The sequence below is a fragment of the Sus scrofa genome, chromosome 8 (genome assembly GCF_054392235.1).
Source record: "Sus scrofa isolate SSC_HxYL_T2T_F1_AM1 chromosome 8, Sscrofa_HxYL_maternal_Yorkshire_Landrace_v2.0, whole genome shotgun sequence".
Taxonomy (NCBI): Eukaryota; Metazoa; Chordata; class Mammalia; order Artiodactyla; family Suidae; genus Sus; species Sus scrofa.
The window spans coordinates 38,245,763-38,268,746 of NC_139390.1; the positions used below are offsets into that span (position 1 = coordinate 38,245,763).

Consider the following 22,984-nt stretch of genomic DNA (forward strand, 5'->3'; position numbering starts at 1 on the left):
ATTCTCACTTGAGACATTAGGGTATCATATTGCTTTGGTTCAGATTAAATTTGCCCAGCTACCTAACATGATTAAGCTCCTAGAAAAAAATTGTTAGAACCACTCCATTTGGTTGTGATATTTGTTTATTTTGAATATAATGTTATTCATTGAAGATAGTAAAAGCATATTAGAACCTAGAGGGAGATTTAAGATAAAGCTTCTAGCTAACAAGTCTGAATATATAATCTAGGAAGATGGTTTTTTGAACCTTGCCACAATTCAGACTCTTCTGTGGAATTTATCTAAATATACAGACCTAAGTTTTACCCACAGAGAGTAGATCTGGTATGAAGCCCCAAATCTGTGGGTATTTTTTTTTTTATTTGTTTGTTAAATCTTCAGGTGATTGTGAGCTTAGGCTGGGAACCATGTGTCTGTAATTTTCATCTACCCTTCAGGAATGTGATTACCATCATCAGTTAACTTAGGTGTCAAATATAATTAAACTTGAAATACTGATTTGTATGGAAAAAAATGCTTTTGTGCTGTAAGGGTTGACACCTAATTACTCTTATTTTTTTATTCTAAGATAAACACATTACATTTCTGAATCCAATAGTAGAGTACAACAGCTTTTGCTGCGTGCTGTGATAACATATATGCTCTTTATTTAATTTTTACAATAGCATTAAATGTGGAGGTACTCTTATACCTTTTTTTCACAGAAGATTAAACTTTAATGAGGTTAGGTAATTGTCTAAGACTTCAACTAGTAAGACCTTGTGTTCCAAGTGTGTCTGACTTCAGAGTCCTAAAAGCATTCTTCCATTATGCCTCTCTAGTGATGGTGACAGCACACCTCTAATATCACATCTATTTGCCACGCAAGTAAACAAAGTAAATAATAATTTTGGTGATCCATTCAGTTGGAAAAGATGAGACAGTCTTTTCTCTTACGCTAGTAGCTGTGTGTTAACAAAAAGAGGTTAGTGAAGTCACCTAATACTCAGTAAAACTTGAAAGTTGTGAGCATGCTGAGCATGGGATAATTTTATTAAGAGTTTTGATCTTAGTAGTCTCCTAGAACATTGGATCATGGTGCCACCTGCAAAGTGATCAGTATATGGAAGATAACATGGTAATGTTCCATAAAACCTTGCAAATCACTTTATAAAATTGCTTTATTTCAGATCCTTGCCAGCTCCTAAAACCTATGGTAGCATGAAAGATGACAGTTGGAAAGATGGCTGTTATTGACCAGCGGAAACAAGAATGCAGAGGTCCACAGCTTCATGGATACCCCTTCACCAGGCTAAAAGACAACTTTTATATGCAGACTGTTCAGATAAGACTCGGGATTTATAAAATCCCAACCCTCTCTGTCTTAATTAGCACAAACTGACAGAGATGATCAAGCAGCACTTTAATGACATTTAACATCAGACGTGTTTGGTAATCATACAATCACTCTCCATGAAATCACTTTTAGTTTTGTTTAATAGAAACTAGGTTGATTTTTAATAGTTGACAGAGGCCAATATCTGGGCAAAAAACTAATGGATGCCAAAGAGAAACGCCCATTTGTAAATGAGAGAATACCTTTGTGCACAAGAAAATGGTGAATTCAAGCTCTCCAAAACTTCACGTTCAACCTAATTTACTGTATAAATAGTATCAATAAATATTTGTGTTAATGACAACTAATATTCTGACTAATGATCTAAAATATTTCACTAGTGTTTCTCTAGTACTCCAAGAACTTAGACTGAGATGGAAGGGAGCAGGGTGGGAAGAAATCTGGGCTAGAGATTTAAAACACAATAGCTAAATTTAGGAGAATTCTATACTTTTTTTTAGATTCATTAGAGAAATTGTCATTTCATTTAATCTTAAGTTTTGGTTGTAGCTCACATATCACCACCACCAGACAGTGTCACAGAGTGCATCCATCATGTTGCATTGACACATCGAACTTCTGTGTGTTTGTTTTGATTGCCAAAAGGGCTCAATATCAGTTGTACAATCTTTCTAAACTTTATAGCTCTTGGCTCAGGAAAGATAGCCTTTGCTATTGAAGCCAACTTCTTCACGTGTTACAGAACTAAGAAATCTTGCTTTTATTAGCAGATTTCCATGATGGGAAAGAGCGAGTAGTATGTGTCTTTATTCTTGATATAAATAACACCACCGCAGTGCTTACAACCTGGAACAAAACCATACAAATAAGAAAGAGGGGGGAAAAGAAATCTATGCACTTCACTTACAAAATCTCTGGTAATGACAGTTACATTGTTGCTATTAATTGACCCAATGGTCTATTATGTGGTGGGAAATTACAGTCTGCTGAATTCTACTTCATTTGATCCACTTTCAGCTGAGTAACTGTATGAAACATCCTTTGAAAAAAAACTGTCCCTTTTGATTTAGATTCTGCCTGACATCAGTTTTTGCATTTTTGGTAACAAATGAAACCTACTACATATGACTCTAACCTGTTAAATACTTGCTCTGCCATGGCCCTTATGTGTATCCTGGAAATCACTTATTTTGATTTTATTCAACTATTATGCAGATTAAAACTTTCTGCAGCAGGCTTCTCTTTTTTTCCTGGGAGGTCTGTTTTTGAACAGCTCTAAAATATTGGTAGCCAGGTCACTAAAGGATTTTAGATATTTGAAGTTCATTTCCTGTTAGTCAAAGACATTCTGTAAGTTGGCAAAAGAAATTGAGAGGGAAATGGGAAGCTTAATGTTCAGGATAGCATTGAGGTTGATAGCTTGAAAGAATGATAAAACTTTTAAAACCAAGACCTCCGTTATGCCATGACTGACAGCATGGTAGCTTAGTCAGTAGGGAGTCATTCACTTAGCACAGGCAGCCAGAGATTGAAACTGCCAGTGCAAATGTATTTTGGTGTATGATGCAAGGAAGAAATTTTATCCTTGAATTTGAGGGTGATGGGGATAGGTCAGGAAAGGATGGCGCCAGAATTCCACATGATGATGAGCTGAAAAACTGTTGCTTTTCAGAGGAAGATAAAGCAGCTATTTTGGGTAGGGGGGTATCTCGTGTAAAAATCTAAGTAAGTAAAAGAAAGAACTAGCCACTGTCTCTTCTTTAAACCACACATACAAAAGAAAATAAGTCTCAGTTTTCAGTGCAACATTGCAAAAAAATATGCTGCAATCTAATAATTAAAAGGAATTTAACTCTATTATGAAACACCCATTACATTTTTAACTTAGATTATCAGTTGCAAAAGGAATATTCAGGTTATTTAACTTTGTTTTTAAATGGCTGCATCAGAAAAAAATGTCTATTTTTTTTTATTAAAATATTTCATCACTTGTTAAAAATGTATTTGGATCTGAGTTGGGTAAAGTGTTATTTTACCTGCTGTTGCACTACCACAGACTATTGGCTTTTAGTTTCTTAAAGAGAAAAATTGCCTTTTTACTAGAAAGCCTTTGTGTATTGCCAATTTTTCTCTTTGGGAAAATCTAAAGATTCACTGTGGTTAGTCTTACAGATGAAATGTGGATTTGATAAACTAGTGCCTATGATTTTAACTTATGTTTGATATATAGTAGTAAGGGTTTTATGAATGTTGATTATTTTTTTGTGCCAACAGCCCAGAATTGTCACTTATATGTAAGCAGAAAGCTATGAGCTCTGCTTCCAAAGTTATTTAATTTTCTCAGTGTTTGAATGTTATTTTTTTCTAAGTGTGTTAATAAAAGTGTAAAGAATTGGAAAAATATAAATATTCTTAACTCAAGCATTTGCTGGATCATTTTTCTACAAAACTTGTTTGTATAATATATAGCACTCTGAAGGGTTGACTTTTTTTGGTTTTCATACCCTGGAAATCACATTTTGTAATAGTGGGGACCATTCATAATTGTCAGGTACTTTTTAAAATTATTATCTCAGTACATCATTTTTATTAAAAAAAAGTTTTCTGAAAGGAAATTAGACACGTGTCCCCAGATGTTTGTATAACTCTAGAATGACCTAGGCTATGTATACTTTTTACTGAATGTACAGGTGTCCATTTTTGACATTACGCATGGTCCTTTTAGATCACATGAAGTTTGATTTGCAAACATTTCTATAGCCAAACTTGTATATGTGGTTGCCTCCTTAATAAACAACCTGACCATAATGTTTATTATTAAATTTATATTTGGTTTTTCAAGTGTTTTATTAATTTCTGGATATGGTAAGGTCGGCCCCCCTCCCCGCAAGTTGCCTACAGTTGTTTATGATAAGTTTCTCAGTTGACTTTTTTTAAAACATAAACCCAAATCATATTCTCCTTTCAGACTTGATCTCCATGAGGTTTGAATATATCATGTTATTTCATATGTGGATTACTTGGTGTAAATTTATAGTTTACTCAAAATTGATACGTTCTTGGAACTTTTTAACCAGCTGTGAATTGACACCTTGTTAGAAAAAGCTAGCATATATAAAACAAGCAGAAAACCATTATATAAGAATATCCAGGAGGGAAAATTAATATATTTTCAAACCAAATATGAATATGTTTTGTTGACCATGTGCATCTTTCCTTTATAGATGCATAGAAAAAAAATGAATTGTACAACGTTGTCTGTATCCCTTTAAAAAATTTTTGCTGTCCTCCATGTTACAGTTAGCCTCTCTGAATCCTAGGGAAATGACACCTTCATGCTTGAATTTTCTTTTCCTTTTTTTTTTTTTTTTTTTTTTTTTTTTGTCTTTTTGCCTTTTCTACGGCTGCTCCCGAGGCATATGGAGGTTCCCAGGCTAGGGGTCTAATCAGAGCTGTAGCAGCTGGCCTATGCCAGAGCCACAGCAATGTGGGATCCGAGCCGCGTCTGAAACCTACACCACAGCTCACAGCAATGCCAGATCTTTAACCCACTGAGCAAGGGCAGGGATCGAACCTGCAACCTCATGGTTCTTGGTCGTTTTCGTTAACCACTGAGCCACGACGGGAACTCCCATGCTTGAATTTTCTTAAAAAGCAACTTGAGAAACGTTTAAGAACCATGTAAAATTAATTGTTATTATACTTGTAAATTAATGAAAAGTTTACATAAACTTGTTACATAACCCAGTGCAACAGTAAAACCTCTATTGTGGTTCTTGTGAATTATTACTATATCAAAGTTTAGCTTTGAGTACAAAAGCAGAATAAATGATAGCGAAAACGAACTTGGAAATAGTGAGCAGTGTGGTCACATCAGCTTGAAGCCAAAGTTATCAACCACTAACATATTTTGAATGATCCCAAGTATAAGTCTGAGTAGATCGAATGTCCCTCTGGTTACTAGTATGAAAATGGAGTAGATTTTACTTATGGACTTTATGTAATACAACTCTGTTAAAACTGTTCACTGCATAGCACTTTCAAACCAGTTCTTTGGGTAACTTTAATGTTTTTAGGGGGAAAAATGGAGTTCCCTGGCGGGTCAGTGGGTTAAGGCTCTAGTATTGACACTGCTGTGGTTCAGGTCACTAGTATGGCGTAGGTTCAATCCCTGGCCCAGAAACTTCCATATGCCACAGGCACAACCAAAATAAATAAAAAGAAGGAAAAAAAAGTTTCATTTCTTCTGATTTTGAAAATAATAGATTCATTACTTTTTTAAAAACCAAAAAGATTGAGAAATATAAAAGGGGAAATGATCCCATACTTCACCTTTGGATCCTGCAATCCCACCATCCAGAAATAATTTTTTTTCTTTTTATGGCCACACCTGCGGCATATGGAAATTTCCGGCCTAGGGAGCAATTCAGAGCTACAGCTGAGGCCTACACGACAGCCATGACAACACCAGATCCCATCCACATCTGCAGCCTATGCCCAGCTTGCGGCAATGCCAGATCCTTAACCCACTGAGCAAGGCCAGGGATTGAACCTGCATCCTTACTGTCACTATGTCAGGTTCTTAACCTGCTGAGCCACAACAGGAACTCTCAGAAATAAATATTTAAGTACTGATCTTACATGGTTATAAAGTACAAGTGTCTCCTGCATTTTGAAGTTTCACTGTATGCCACTTTGCTTTTATCTTTATTTTTACTATTTTTTTTTCCTGGCTACTTAGGGCCACACCTGTGGCATATGGAAGTTCTTAGGCTAGGGATCGAATCGGAGCTACAGCTGCCAGCCTACACCACAGCCACAGCAACAAAGGATCCAAGCCACTTCTTCGACCTACACCACAGCTCATCGCAGTGCCGTATCCTTAACGCACTAAGCAAGAACATGGATCGAACACGCGTCCTCGTAGATACTAGTCAAATTTGTTTCTGCTGTGCCACAACGGGAACTCCTACTTGGCTTTTATGGAAGACTTATTAGTACCTGTTTTTCTAACCAAAAGAAATCCAAAGAGGATTTTTGCTTTTACCAAAAAAGGCGAAAGCAGAAATTGCATTCAGCGTTTGTTTTGCAGGGAACTGTTAAAGAGGCACTGTGCTCCATACCACCAAGCTCTTTCACCAGGAACTACTCAGCATCAAGCCACTGTAGCCGTGTCTGTGAGCGTCTGTGCTTTACCTGGATTTGTTCTGTGCGTCTGTTAGCAAGACGAGTCCGCAGATCATTGCTTCTTCACTTTATACCATTTCAGCTTAGGAAAGTTTTCATGGGAATATGCCTACATGCAGTAGCAGGTGGAAACCTGTATTAAGTGGAAGGGTAAAAAGTCTTCTGTTTAAGATGAGAACATACTTTTCACTTAAAATGCTAATGTGAGTTGCTTTTGAACAGAGGTGTGCATTAACTGCTTATTGAAAGCTTGACACATTTTCTCAATTCCTGATTGCAGATATTCCTTGATTAAAAATATATATTCTTTGTATCTTCATAACATCAGTTTTTATTATGAAAAAATTTATTGTAGAAAACTAGAGAAATAGAGTAAGTTATAAAGAAGAAAAAGCTTGATTCCATAGGTAATTGATCCCTTAAATTTGAGGATATTGTCTTTTTTCTTCCCTAATGAAATTGGGATCGTATTTATGACTTATAGTGTAACATTTTCTTAACTCTGAGATCACTGAGGACTGCCATCATTTTGATCGATTCTGTTACGGGGGGCCTATAAAGAGCAAACAAATATCCCCAAAGTTTACCAAACCTATATTTTCATAGTCCTTTATAGAACATCTTAATTATAGACACTTGAAAGCCATGCCCCCTGCCAGCCACAGTCTCCCAAGCCATGAGTTGACAGTATTGGTTGAAAACAATTCCTGTTTTAAAACAAAATACCTTTGAAGAAACAGGTACAACTCCCAATAAAGAATCAAGATAGCCTAGATTAGAGTTCTTAAACTTTGGAATCTCTTGACAGGCTGCTAAAATGCAGGTTTCTAAATAGGCACACTACCCCAGGCAGAAATAGAATTCTGGTCTCAATAACAAAAACTCTAGGAATAGGATTCCCCAGCCCAGCTCAGGTGCCTGTTACTGGGCTCATTGACTGTGGCAGGTGTTTGGGGTAAAGTAAAAACCATGTCGCTGCTGTAAAAACCACATGGATGGCATGAGGGAAGACCATTTTCTCTGAAAGTGGTACTCTCCCCAGTAAGTGGACCTAGTCTTGGGCAAACAGAACAATAGGTACACACCTCAAATGTCTTGGTGCATATCATGTAAAATCGTGGTTTCCTGTCAATGGCCATGTTTTCCCGGAGGAAACATTTTGTGTTGAGCGGGGAGGTTCTGATAATGTTTGAGCCCTTGACTCAAATTGTTCATGCAGTCCAGTATCACTTGTGTCCTTGAATTCCATGAAACACCTCAGTGTCCTTTTTATAAATTCCCCTTAGTACACAGGATGATTTAAGCTAAAATTCTGCCATTTGCCACCAGAAGGAAGAGTTAATTTTCAAGTGTTTTTAAAATTGGTACATAAAATATATGTAGAAAAGTATACAAACGTTCAGTTGAATGAATTACTATGACTACATGTGCAAGCACCATGTAGGCAAGAATTATACTGTTCAGAGTACCTCCAAAGCTCGACTAATGCCACCTGCCAATCACTACTTCCTTCTCTGCAAAAATATCTTGACATCTATCTTGACTTCCAACATTATAGTTTTGCCGATTTTTTGTACTTTATCTAAATGGAACCAGACACTTTGTAATTTTTTTTTCCCATCTCATTTTGATTAAAGGCTAAAATAGGGTTTCTCAGACTCAGGCGCTAAACAACAAAGACAATATGAGATTCATCCATGTTGCTGATGTCAGTATAGTCTGTTCATTTTCATTGCCGTATTTTATGCCATTGTGTAAATATATTATAATTTGTCCATTCTAATGCTGAAGGACAGGTTGTTCCAGTTTAGGTCTCTTAAAAATAATGCAGATTTGGATATCAGGGATAATCAAGAAGGAGTAAGCCCTCAAAAGCCTTTCTCTTTCACCTACAACTAAAAATCTTGGGACAAATGCAAAAGGCACCTACCTGAGGACACAGAAAAATAAACAAAAGCAAGTAGGTTGGGAGGAGAGTCAAACCTGGAAAAAAGACCTGTACAGGGATGAGTTTTCCATTTTTCTCCTCTATTATCTCTTGGCCCTGAATTTGGAGAGGGCACTCAACAGAGCTGCCATAATGGCTCCTCTGATAGGTTAAACCAGAGGAAACTCTGAGGGAAAAACCTATGAAAGGAAAACTCCCCCCAAATGAGGGGGCAGGGGGACCTTTTGGAAGCTGGAGCATGGGGGCTTTTATTTTTACTTTTCTTTTATCATGTGTCACTGTTAAGTGCTCCAGCTAAGCCCTGGTGGCAAGCAGTGCCAACAGTTAAAATTGATGGAAAACTCTTTCTTACAGAGGAAATGGGAAAAGAGCCCTTGCAGTCTGGAGAGTGTGAAGATAATACCCATTTTTCTTCTATTTTTCTTACTCTCTTTGTTCTGAAGGTGAGTTGCATTGTGGCAACTGCACAGTAATGGCAATGGAGCTAAAATTCTGAGAGAAATTCCACATATCTGGTCAGAGCACAGAGCAAAGGTACCTTTGGGGGGACAGGGGGAACTAAGAAGAGAGCTGGAGTAGGGAGTCCTTTATTGTATTCTGAGTAGGACAAGCCCCAAGCTTACCCCTGAACTACACATACTCAAACCCAAAGCAGCACAGCAAGGCCTTTTTGAGAACTGAACTAAGTTAAAACACTGAACATGACACAGCCTAACTACTGAGCAGTGCATGTGTGAGATACAGACAACATAGCATAAAGCCTTTGTAAAGTAAACTGACACTGGAACCTCAGCCCACAGAAGGTGGAACAGGGCTTGCATTCTGCATTATATGGGTTGACTGTTTAAACAAAAACCAGCATTGTCCAGAACGTTTTAATGGGATCTAGAATCTAAAGTGTAATATTCAAGGAGTTCCCGTCGTGGCTCAGTGGTGAACGAATCTGACTAGGAACCATGAGGTTGCGGGTTCAATCCGTGGCCTTGCTCAGTGGGTTAAGGATCTGGCGTTGCCAGACATGGCTCGGATCCCGCGTTGCTGTGGCTCTGGCGTAGGCCAGTGGCTACAGCTCCAATTCGACCCCTAGCCTGGGAACCTCCATGTGCCGTGGGAGCAGCCCAAGCAATGCAAAATAATAATAATAAAATAAAGTGTAATATTCAAAATGTCCAGCATATAATCTAAAATTACTCAACATGCAAAGAACCAGGTAAAAGAGATTCTCAAGAAGAAAGACAAGACCAAGATGGTCCAGGTGTTAAAATTATCAGACTTTAAGGTAGCTGTTGTAAGTATAACATGAGATAAAGAAAAACACTCCTGAGATGAATGGAAATATAGATGTCCTCAAGAGAAAGAACCTTTTTTTCCAAAAAAAAATTGGAAGTTTTAAAACTGAAAAGATACATGAAATTTTAAAAACTCACTAGATGGGAGTTCCCGTCGTGGCGCAGTGGTTAACGAATCCGACTAGGAACCATGAGGTTGCGGGTTCGGTCCCTGCCCTTGCTCAGTGGGTTAACGATCCGGTGTTGCCGTGAGCTGTGGTGTAGGTTGCAGAGGCGGCTTGGATCCTGCATTGCTGTGGCTCTGGCGTAGGCTGGTGGCTACAGCTCCGATTCGACCCCTAGCCTGGGAACCTCCATATGCCGAGGGAGCGGCCCAAGAAATAGCAAAAAACAAAAAACAAAAAAAAAACAAACTCATTAGATGGATCCAGTAGCTAACTGAAGAGGATAAAAGAGTTGGTGATGTTGAAGAGAGATCAATAGAATTTATTAAATTGGGAGAACAGAGGAACAATAGATTGAGAAAATGAGCAGAGCATCAGGAACCAGAAGCCCAGTATCAAAAGGTCTAACATTTGTTTCATTGAAGTCTAGCGGTAAACTAGCTCTCAAGCCTTTATGTGTAGTGTTTTCCAATGTCCAGAAGTAAATATCCATACCATGGCCATTTTCTAGCTATCAGCATGATGTCACAGAACATATTGTTGGGAAGAGATGTACAAAATCAACTTGTGAGCTGGTACAGGGTTGCTCCAGCATGTTAATGTTGGGAATCCCAGAAAAAGGAGAAAAATAGGTACAGAACAATTATTTGGAGATGTAATGTATAAAACGTCCCAAATTTGATGAAAGACATAAATTTACATGTTCAAGAATTTCAATGAACTGAACCTATCTGGCTTGTAGTAGGATAAATTCAAAGAAACCCACACTAAGACACATCATAAGGAAACTAATTAAACCACCTAACTCAAAGAAAACAGGAAAAACCCAATACAAAGCTACATCATTGTTGAAGTGCTGACAACTAAAGAAAGAATATTCAAAGCAGCTAGATTAAAACATTGTATGTAGTGGAACAACATTTCAAATGATCTCATCGGAAATCTTAGAGGCCAGAAAATAGTGAATAAAGTCTTTAAAGTGATGAAAAAAAAGAAGAATCAACTCAATTTTCTATCCAGTGAAAATTTCTTCAGTAATCAAGGTAAAATAAAGACATTTTCAGGTGAGGGAAAACTATAAATTTGTTGTCTGTAGACTTAAATGTAATGATGCCAGAGGCAAACGTAGAACTGCGAGAATGAAGGAAAAGCAAGATAAATACATAGGTAAACACATTTTTCTAAGTTCTTTTGTATGATGTTTGAAAGCAAAGACTATTAACATTGTCAGAAGTTTTCAGTGCATTTAGCAACAATACATATAAGAAGAGTGAAGAGACCTATATTGTTGTAAGTCTTCTCTATTAAAGCGGCAAATATTGAACTCTAAATACTGTGAAAGCTATGTATATTGTGATCCTTAGTGTGTGTATAGTGCAGTTGCAATTAAGAGAGAGAGAAAAATGGGTAAATTATAATTTAAGTTCAAATTATCCAAAAGAAAAAAGGTGGAACAGAAGAACAAAAATGGAAGACCAGCAGAAAACAAATGTTAAAATGATAGATCTAAATCCAACTATACCAATAATCACAATGACTGTAAACAGTTTAAACACACTAAAGTAAAAGAAATTGTCAGATTGCTTTAAAAAAGCAAGACTCGGGAGTTCCCGTCGTGGCGCAGTGGTTAACGAATCCGACTAGGAACCATGAGGTTTCGGGTTTGGTCCCTGCCCTTGCTCAGTGGGTGGTGTGGCTTGCAGACGCGGCTCGGATCCCGCGTTGCTGTGGCTCTGGCGTAGGCCGGTGGCTACGGCTCCGATTAGACCCCTAGCCTGGGAACCTCCATGTGCCGCGGGAGCGGCCCAAGAAATAGCAAAAAAAGACAAAAAAAAACAAAACAAAACTCAACTATATGCTGTTTACAACTATATGCTTTATATAAATATGAAGGTGTAGCTTAATAGTGCAAAGATGAAAAAGATATACAATACACATCAATCAAAAGAAAGCTAGAGTGACTATACTATCAAAATAGACTTCTGAACAAAGATTAACCAGGAATAAATAGGCAAATTACATTATGATAAAAGGTCAGCTCACCAAGAATAGTCGTAAAAATATATGTGGCTAATAAGAGATCTTCAGGAGTTCCTGTCGTGGCTCAGTAGTTGACAAATCCAACTAGGAACCATGAGGTTGCAGGTTCGATCCCTGACCTTGCTCAGTGGGTTAAGGATCTGGCATTGCCGTGAGCTATGGTGTAGGCAAGCGGCTACATCTCCAATTAGACCCCTAGCCTGGGAACCTCCATATGCTGTGGGAGCGGCCCTAGAAAAGGCAAAAAGACCAAAAACAAAAACAAAAAGATCTTCAAATTCACAAGGCAAAAACTGATGGAGCTGAAAGGGGAAACAGACAAATTCACAATTATAATTGATAGAATAAGTAGACAATATTAAGATACAGAGGACTTGAACAATGCTATCAACCAAATTGATTGAATTGACTTTTAAGGAATACTCAATCCAATAACAGCATAATGCATATTATCTTTAAGAACAAATAGAATAGTCACCAAAGTATATATGCTGAATCATAAAACGAAAAGAATAATTTTGACACATTATTCTCTGAATTAAAGTTAAAGCAGAAATCAATTACAGCAAGACAGCTATCTGGAAAATACAACTATCTGGGCATTTTAAAACATGCTTTTAGGAGTTCCCAGCGTGGCGCAGTGGTTAACGAATCCAACTAGGAAAAATGAGGTTGCGGGTTCGATCCCTGCCCTTGCTCAGTGGGTTCAGGATCCGGCGTTGCCATGAGCTGTGATGTAAGTTGCAGACGTGGCTTGGATCCTGCGTTGCTGTGGCTGTGGTGTAGGCTGGTGGCTACAGCTCCGATTCGACCCCTAGCCTGGGAACCTCCATATGCCACGGGAAGCAGCCCTAAAAAAGGTAAAGACAAAAAAATAAAATAAAACATGCTTTTATATAACCCATGCATCAAAGACAAAGTTACCCAAGAAAAAGAAGGAAATATTTTGAGTTAAATGAAAGGGAAGGTATGAAACATTAATATTTGGGGAAAATAGCTGAAGTAACTTGAAGGAAATTTATAGTATTAAATGCATATATTAGGAAAAAATGTGGTTGGCAGAATACTAGCTCTCCCCAAGAAGGCCACATCCTAATCCCAGGAACCTGTGGCTATGTTACTTTACATGGCAAAGGAGCATTAAATTGCAGGTGGAATTCAGATTGTTAATGAGCTGGATTTGAGGTGGGCAATTACCCAGTGGTGTCTCCTGCAAACACAAGGGTCCTTACCTTCAGAGGAAGGAGACAAAAGAGGGAGAAGCAGAGGCACAGCCCTGTGATGAGGACCTAGCTCAACACTGCTGGAGGAATGGAGCCATGACCCACAGAACGCAGGCCATCTCCAGAAGCTGGGAAAGCAAGGTAACAGATTCTCCCTAGAGCCTCCAGAAAGGAGCCAAGCGCTGCCGAGGCCATGCTGTTAGCCCAGTGAGAGTTCTGGCCTCCACAACTGTGTTGTTTTAAGCCACTAAGTTTGTGGTAATTTGTTACAGCAGCAACAGGAAACCAATAAAAAGTCTCAAATCAGTGATCTAAGCTTTTGCCTTAAGAAACTAGGGGGAAAAAAAAAAAAAAAAGCCAAAGGATAGAAATAACAAAGAGCAGAAATCAGTGAAACTGAAAATTGAGGCAATCAATGAAGTCCAAGTACTGCTGCTATGAACTCCTTGTACCTGTGCTCCTCGCCCTTCTGTTGAGTGTATATGAAAGTGGAATTGCTGGCTCAGTGCTGTGCGTATGTTCAGCATCACAGACGTTTTCCAAGCTGTTTTCAAAAGTGTACCCAGTTCCCCTTGTGGCTCATTGGTAACAATCTGACTAGTATCCATGAGGTTGCAGGTTCGATCCCTGGCCTTGCTCAGTGGGTTAAGGATCCGGCATTGCCATGAGCGGTGGTGTAGGTCGCAGAGGTGGCTTGGATCCTGCGTTGCACTGACTGTGGTGTGGGCAGGCAGCTGCAGCTCCCATTCACCTCCTAGCCTGGGAGTTTCCACATGACTCGGGTGTGCCTCTTAAAAGCAAAAAAAAAACAAAAAACAAAAAGTGATGTCCCAGGTCCCACTCCTACCTACAGTGAACCAATATTCCCATTGCTCCACCTCCCTGCCAGTGTTTGCCATTGATGGGTCCTTTGTACTTCAGTCATTCTAAGTATGTTGTGATATCTTTGTGAATTTAATTTTCATTTGTAATCATTTATGATGGTTGAGTATTTTTCATATGCTTATTGGCTGTTTAAGCATCTTCTTGTGGTGTCTGCATAGCTTGCCTGGTTTTCTACTGAGCTGTCTCTTTGCTTACTGATTGGTAGTTCTATATGTATCCTGGATAAATAAATAGATATAGTTGTAGTAACATTTTCCGTAATTCTTTTTAATGAATGCATAACCTGAAGTGATGTCCCTTTCATTTCCATGTGAGAATATTTGATATTTGAGGATTGACGCATTCCCCACCCCACCCCCCGCCTTATCAGTTTCACCAAGAGTTGCTCAATTTTATAATTGCAGCTATGAATTTTATGTGTTCCTTGGTCCACTTCTCTGTCATACTCACTCAGTGGTTCATGGCTTAGAAATCATGACTTGAGTTCCCACTTGGCTCAGCGGTTAACGAATCCGACTAGGAACCATGAGGTTACAGGTTCGATCCCTGGCCTCACTCAGTGGGTTAAGGATCTGGCATTGCTGTGAGCTGTGGTGTAGGTTGCAGATATGGCTCGGACCCTGCGTTGCTGTGGCTGTGGTATAGGTCGGCAGATTTAGCTCTGATTCAACCCCTAGCCTGGGAACCTCCATCTGCTACAAGTGTGGCCCTAAAAAAAAGAAAGAAGGAAGGAAGGAAGGAAGGAGGAAGGAAGGAGGGAGGGAGGGAAGGAAGGAAGGAAGAAAAGGAAAGAAAGAAGGAAATCATTACTTAGAAATCCCATCTATGGCTGGGATTCCGACTCATCTCCTGAATTCCAGATTTATACACCTTCTGCTGATTTCAGTATCTTCTTGGATATCCAATAGAAACCTCAGGGCACGCCTGTGCAAAAACAAACTTCTGATCTTGCCAACCTGCTTCATCCATCTTGGCTAATGGCAACAAGCTGAAAACTTTGGAGTCATTCTTTTTTTTTTTTTTTTTTTTTTCTCATTTTAGGGCTGCACTTGCAGCATATTGAAGTTCCCAGGCTAGGGGTCAAATCGGAGCTACAGCTGTCGCCTACGCCACAGCCACAACGATGATGGATGCAAGCCATGCCTGCGACCTACACCACAGCTCATGTCAATGCCGGATCCTTAACCCACTGAGCGAGGCCAGGAATTGACCCCAACACCTCATGGGTCCTAGTCGGGTTCATTAACCACTGAGCCATGAAGAGAACTCCCTGGAGTCATTCTTGATAACTCTGTCTCTGTCTGTCTGTCTCTCTGTCTGTCTCTCTCTCTCATACACACACACACACACACAGAGACATACACAGACACACACGCGAGATATAAGCTTCACAGGAGCAGAGATCTTTCTTTTGCTTATCATTGTACCTCAAGTGCCTGGCACACTGCAGACACTCAAATACTGAATGAAAGCATTGCTGGTGGGAATCTCTTGAGAGAGCAATTTGTTAACACTTAACAACATGTATAATGTAGATTAAAATGTAGATCCAGTGATTTCCCAGATTTTGTCTTACAGATACACCTGCACGTGTGCTTGTGGACCTGTGAATGATGTGAGCACAGGACAATCTATTATAGAGTTATTTGTGACAAAGGCTGAACTTAAATGACAACCAATAGAACCCTGGTTAAATTATGATTCACTGAAATATCATGCAGCCATAAGGAAGACCAAGATACAATAGCTCTATGTAATGATGTGGAATGACACCCAAGATACCTTGTTAAAAGTGCAAACAAAATGCCAAACAATGCCATTCGTGGAATAAAAAGGCTTGTGTGTGGTATTTGCTTGATAAGCCATGACTGTCTCTGGAGGAAAACAAAAGAAACTGGTGACTCGACACTAGGTTGACAGTAGCGGATTATTTTACCAGAATCTTTTTTGTACTGTTTGAATCCTTTACCATGTGCATAGGCACAGCCACTCGTTTTTTTAAAAAAGTAGAAGAGAAATGTGATCCCTCCTAATTTTCCTACCCCCACACCAAACCTCTCTGACTTAGTTAAACGAGTAGAATCTGGCCTGTGGCACTTGCTCTTCTTTGTTTTGGCCTCACTTATGTCGTCTTAAGTTTATACATTTGGGCCACAAAAGGCATTTCCATAAATTTGACTTTCACATTATGCTTTGGGCTTTTTCAAGAGTTTTATGAAGAACAACCACAAAAGCGCCTTCTCTCTGGCGCAAAATTATCCAAAGCATCGCCCATTATGTTGCTCAGCATCCCCCATATAAGGGCCCACGTGAGAAGTCTATTCTTTAGACCAGGGCCCCTCGTGATTGCAAGACCTTTGTGCTTTGTTCTGTTTCCATTCGTCTCCCTGATGCCAGAAAGTGTGGATCTATATGTGATGCTTAATTGTAGTAACTGAATTTACTTTTTTTTTTTCCTTTTTACCACATCACTTGCCGCATATGGGAGTTCCCAGACTAGGAGTCAATTCAGAGCTGCAGCTGCCAGCCTGGGCCTCAGCCACCACAACACTAGATTCATACTCCAGTTTGTGGCAATGCAGGATCCACTGACCAAGGCTGGGGAGGGAACCTTCATCCTCACAGAGAGTATGTTGAGCTCTTAACCTGCTAAGCTACAGGGGAACTCCTCTGAATTTACTTTTTTTTATAGCCTGCTTTGGTCCAGAAAAGTTTGAGGTGGTTTACATAAATACAAGTAGTTTCCTTAGATGGAACATATCAGGAAGCTAAAGAAAATAAGAGAAATCTCATGTGGCCTATTTGCTTCCTCTTCCTTTTCAGAGTACTGATTGAGGTTTATTTTATAATATAACTATTCTCTTAGAGGTAAATGTAAGGGAATAATCCACATTCATATTTTTAACCTACATATTAAATGTTTCCACTTATTTTCATTCTTCAGGGAGCCAGAAAGTCTTCTGTGGGTTTAATTTTTTCCTACACAGCCCTAAGCTGTGAACTGAGAAAAAAGTATATTACCTGTTATGATAATAAAATTTATAATTAAGTAAATTATTTTGGTTTATAGTAAATAAAGGAGACTGATAATTAAATAAATGTAAGCAAAATCTGTTCAAGTCCCTTCCAAAAAGTTTTGCCGGAAGAATTTTTTGTCTTGATTCATTATAAATAACAAGGAAAAGTTTTAATTAGAAAACCTGATTTTCTATGGAAGACATCTTTCTTCTTCTTCTTTTTTTTTTTTTTTTTTAGCTGCACCCATGACATATGGAAGTTCCAAGGCCAGGGATCAAACCTGTGCCACAACAGCTACTGCAGTGATGTGGGATCCTTAGCCCACTGTGCCACAAGGGAACCCCTAGACATCCTTCTTTATTTAATACACACTTTTACAAAGCTGGGGAGAGGGGCGAAGATATGTTTGAGAATTAATAACTTGGCCAGCAGCTACTTAGAGTGGTTACACTTCAAACATCTTTTAGGAGTTCCCATCCTGGCACAGCGGAAATGAAACTGACTAGGAACTATGAGGTTTCGGGTTTGATCCCTGGCCTCTCTCAGTGGGTTAAGGATCTGGCATTGCTGTGAGGTGTGGTGTAGGTCAGAGATGCAGCTTAGATCCTACGTTGCTGTGGCTGTGACAAAGCCTGGCAAATGTGGCTCCAATTTGACTCCTAGCCTGGGAACCTCCATATGCCGTAGGTAAGGCCCTAAAAAGCAAACAAACATCTTTTAGATAAAAGGAAGCACCTATAGGTTATCCTTTTAGAGATGCCACCAAACCAGACAGACTTAGAATTAACTAGAAAGAGTTCTTAGCACTTTCTCTTTTATTTACCTATTTTTAAGTAATTAATTTTTTTTTTTTTTTTTTTTTTTTTTTTGCTTTTTAGGTTGGAACCCGTGGCATATGGAGGTTCCCAGGCTAGTTCTCTAATCAGAGCTACAGCTGCCGGCCTATGCCACAGCCACAGCAATGCAGGATCCAAGCCAAATCTGCGAGCTACACCACAGTTCAGGGCAACGCCGGATCCCTTACCCACTGAGCAATGCCAGGGATCAAACCCACAACCTCATGGTTCCTAATCGGATTCGTTTCTGCTGCGCCATGACAGGAACTCCTATTTATCTATTTTTATTTAGAAGTAATTGACATATAGCATTCAGGTGTACAACAAACAATTTGATATTTGCATATATTGCAAAGTGATCACAATTAGTCTCGTTAACATCCATCACTATGCATGGTTACAAAAATAGTTTTCTTATGAAGAAAAGAAAAATCTACTCTCTAAACAACTTTTGAATATACCATACAGCATTATTAACTATTGTCCTCATGTTGTACGTAATATCCTTGTGACATTTCTTTTTTGTGTGTGTGTGACATTTATTTTATAGCTGGGAGTTTGCACTTTTTAACCCTTTCACCCATTTCACTCACCTCCTGCACCCCTTCCCACACCCCCTCCCCATCTCTGGTAACCAGCAATCTGTTCTCTGTGTCCATGAGCTTGGTTTGTTTGTTTTTATTTTGGGTGTGCTTTGTTTTGTATTAGATTCCACATATAAGTGAGATCATATAATGTTTGTCTTTCTTTGATGGACATTTCACTCAGCAAAATGCCCTTGAGGTCCATTTGTACTATTGCAAATGGCAAGATTTCCTTACTTTTTATGGCTTTTAATATGTATACCACATTCTCTTTATCCATTTATCCATTGATGGACACTTAGGTAGCTTCCATAGCCTGGCTATTGTAAATAATGCTGCAAATGGGGGTTCAGGCAGTTCCCATTGTGGCTCAGGGGTAGCGAACCTGACTGGTGTCCATGAGGACACGTGTTCAATCCCTGGCCTTGCTCAGCGCATTGAGGGATCTGGCGTTGCCAATTAGAAAACCTGATTTTCTGCAGTAGACCTCCTCTTTTTCTGAGCTGTGATGTGGATTGCAGATGCGGCTCTGATCCGGCGTTGCCGTGGCTGTGGTGTAGGCCAGCAGCTGTAGCTCCGATTCAACCCCTAGCCTGGGAATTTCCATGTTGCAGTGTGACCCTAAAAAGACAAAAAAAAAAAAAAAAAAAGAAAGAAAGAAAATGGGGGTTCATATATCTTTTCAAATTAGTGTTTGTGTTTCCTTCAGATAAATACCTAGAAGCAGAATTTGTAGATCATATCGTAGTTCTATTTTTAATTTTTTGAGGAATAGCCGTACTGTTTTCCACAGTGGCTGTAACATTCTTTTTTTTTTTTTTTTTTTTTTTTTTTTTTTTGTCTTTTGCCTTTTCTAGGGCTGCTCCTGCGACATACGGAGGTTCCCAGGCTAGGGGTCCAAAAGGAGCTGCAGCCACTGGCCCATGCCAGAGCCACATGCAGCAACGCGGGATCCGAGCCGAGTGTGTGACCTACACCACAGCTCACGGCAACGCCAGATCCTTAATCCACTGAACAAGGCCAGGGATCAAACCCGAAACCTCATGGTTCCTAGTCGGATTCATTAACCACTGAGCCACAACCGGAACTCCCCGATTAACATTCTCATCAACAGTGCACAAGGGTTCCCTCCAAATCCTCGCCAACACTTAATATTTCTCATCGTTTTTGATGACTGTCATTCTAACAGGAGGGGTGGGGGTAATATCTCATTGTGGTTTTGATTTGCATTTCTCTGTTGATTGATTAGTGATTCTGAACCTTTTTATGGGCCTGTTGGAAAAATGTCTCTTCAGATCCTCTGTCCACTTTTTAATAGAATTACTTGGTGTTTGGTATTGAGTCATATGAGTCCTTTACATGTTTTGGCTATTAACCCCTTATCAGATACATGATTTGAAAATAATTTCTCCCATTTTGTAGATTGCCTTTTCATTTTGTTGATTGTTTCCTTTGCTGTGCAGAAGATTTTCAGCTTGATGTGGTCTCACTTGTTTATTTTTGCTTTTGTTGCCTTTGCTTTTGGTGTCAAATCTAAAAAAAAATCATCACCGGAGTTCCCATTGTGACACAGCAGAAATGAACCTGACTAGTGGCTATGAAGTTGTGGGTTTGATCCCTGGCCTCGCTCAGTGGGTTAAGGATCCGGTGTTGCTATGAGCTCTGATGTAGGTAGTAGATGTGGCTCGGATCTGGCATGACTGTGGCTGTGGCGTAGGTCAGCAGCTGCAGCTCAGATTCAGTTCCTAGCCTGAGAACTTCCATATGCCATGGGTACAGCCCTAAAAAGCAAAAAAAAAAAAAAAAAAAAAAAAAAAAAAAAAAAAAAAATCATCACTAAGGCTTATGTCAAGGAGTCTGTGACCTATGTTTTCTTATTATAGGGGTGTTATGATTTCAGGTCATGTTCAAATCTTTGATACATTTTGAGTTAATTTTAATGTATGGTGTAAGTTTGTGATTCAGTTTCATTCTCTTTTTTTTTTTGTTTTGTTTTCTTCCTTTTTTTTGTAATACCCATGGCATGCAGAAGTTTCTGGGCCAGGGATCAAACAATGCCGCAGCAGTGACCTGAGCCACATCAGTGGCGCCAGATCCTTAACCTGCTGCACTACCAGGGAACTCCCAGTTTCATTCTTTTGCATGTGACTGTCCAATTTTCCCAAAACCATTTATTGAAGAGACTGCCTTTCCCCATTGTATATTTTTGGATCTGTTGTTGTAAATTAATTGACCATATATGTGTGGATTTTTTTTCATGGCTTTTTATTTTGTTCCATTGATCTATATGCCTGTTTTAATGTCAATTGTATCCTGTTTTGATTAATATAGTTTTGTTATCGTTCGAAACCATGGAGTATAAATGCCTCCAGCTTTGTTCTTTCTCAACATTGCTGTGGCTATTCAGGGTCTTTTATGGGTGCATACAAATTTTAGGATTGTTTTGGGATTGTTCTATTTCTGTGGAAAATGCCATTGGAATTTCATTGCATCTGCATTGACTGCTTTTGGTATATGGACATTTTAACAATATTAATTATTTCACTTCATGAGCATGAAATAGCCTTCCATTTATTTGCCTTCTTCAACTCCCTTCATCAATGTCTTATAGTGTTCAGTGTATAAGTCTTTACCTCCTTGGTTAAATTTATTCCTATGTATGTTAGTCTTTTGATACAATTATAAGTGGAGTTATTTTTTTTAATTTCTCTTTCTGCTAGTTTGTTATTAGTGTATAGAAGTGCAAGAGATTTCTTGTGTTGATTTTATATACTGCAATATTACTTAATTTATTAGTTCTAATAGTTTTTTTACAGTTGGTAGGGTTTTCTCTATACAATATCATGTCATCAGCAAATAGTGAGCTTGATTTCTTCCTTTCTAATTGAATGGCTTTTGTTTCTTGTCTTACCTATGGCTCTGACCAAGACTTTCAATACTATGTCAGATACAAATGGCAGGAGTGGGCATCCGTATTTTTTCCTGAGCTTAGAAGGAAAACTTTCAATTTTCCAATGTTGAGTATGACATTAGCTGTGGGCTTGTCATATGTGGCCCTTACTGTGTTAAGTTACATACTTCTATACCCACTTTGTTGAAGGTGTTTTTATTTTTTTTAAATCATAAATGGGTATTCATACTTTGACTTTTAAGTCTAAGATGTTTCCATGATAATCTGATACTCAGCAACTAATTTTTACTGAGTAATAGGTTTCTTTCTCATGAAACCTCAAAAGGAAATCTGTGAGTTTCCATGAAAAGACAAAAGTTGCTACCATTTGGAGTTCCCTGGTGGTTCAGTGAGTTAAGGATCTGGCGTTATCACTGCTATGGCATGGGTTAGATCCTTGGCCCAGTAATTTCTGCATGCTGCAGCAGCAACCAAAAAAAAAAGTTGCAAGAGAGAGAAAGAGAACATGATTTTTAAATTTCTAAACTGCAGAGTCAGGAGAGAATTATTAAAACACTCATTCATTCAACAAATTACTATTCAGCACCTTCTATGTGCCAGGATCTGTGCTATGTGCAATTTTCATAGAATAAGAACCTCTTACATTATTACATATTAAGTTCACGTCCTAAGTTATTTCGGTTTTTTTTCCCTAATCACAGTCAAATGCTACAATCTCACTAAGGAATTGATTGTAATTAAATCTACCACATTATTTAGCAGCAAATACCACCCACAGTCTCCCTAACCTGAGAGAAGCAAGCCAGTTTTCAGTTATGTTTTATATAAAGGATCATACAATAATGACACTAAAACTCGAATCATATCCTCAAGCCTTGACAATACAGCTTCTCTGAAAACTGACTGGGAGGGTAGCCTTCTTCATAGAAATGTTAAATATCCCTTGACTGATTCATCCTATTGTCAATTTGATAGACATTCTAATTAAACATTGGAGTACATAGATTAATTGGTGATCAACAAAATGAATGGAAAAATCTCAAAGTTAATAATATATCACTTTCCCAAATTTATTTCACATGTTGAGAACATTCTAAGTGTTCTCAGTATAGTCATACAAACAGATTTTCAAATCCATTATAAAGGAGTAATTGTTCTTATATTACAGGACTAAAAGCCACCTGATAATAGAGTAGACATGAGTAAATCATCAGAACTGGTAGGGATAGATAGAATACCTGGATCTTAATAATTTTTTTTTTTCTGTCTTTTTAGGGCCTTACTGGCGGCATATGGAGGTTCCCAGGTAGGGGTCTAATCAGAGCTGTAGCCGCCGGCCTACACCACAGCCACAGCAACGAGGAATCCAAGCTGTGTCTGCGACATACACCACAGGTCACGGCAATGCGGGATCCTTGATCTGCTGAGCAAGGCCAGGGATTGAACCTGCAACTTCATGGTTCCTAGTCAGATTTGTTTCCATTGGCCACAATGGGAACTCCTGGATCTCAATAATTCGTTTCTTTTGTTGAAGCATTTGCTCTTGCAGAATTTAGCTAC

The 22,984-nt window shown here is 38.8% G+C and overlaps 1 protein-coding gene across 2 annotated transcripts in view; it reads left to right on the top strand.

Moving 5' to 3' along the window:
* The window catches only part of SLAIN2 (SLAIN motif family member 2), an 85,374-nt gene extending 81,209 nt beyond the window's left edge, over positions 1-4,165 (top strand). For both annotated transcript variants that reach the window (XM_005666635.4, XM_003356917.6), the window contains one exon: positions 1,173-4,165. In XM_005666635.4, the coding sequence (XP_005666692.1) occupies positions 1,173-1,239 (67 nt within the window). In that variant the 3' untranslated portion in view covers positions 1,240-4,165. The remainder of the gene's footprint in view (positions 1-1,172) is intronic.
* Positions 4,166-22,984: the final 18,819 nt, after the last annotated feature.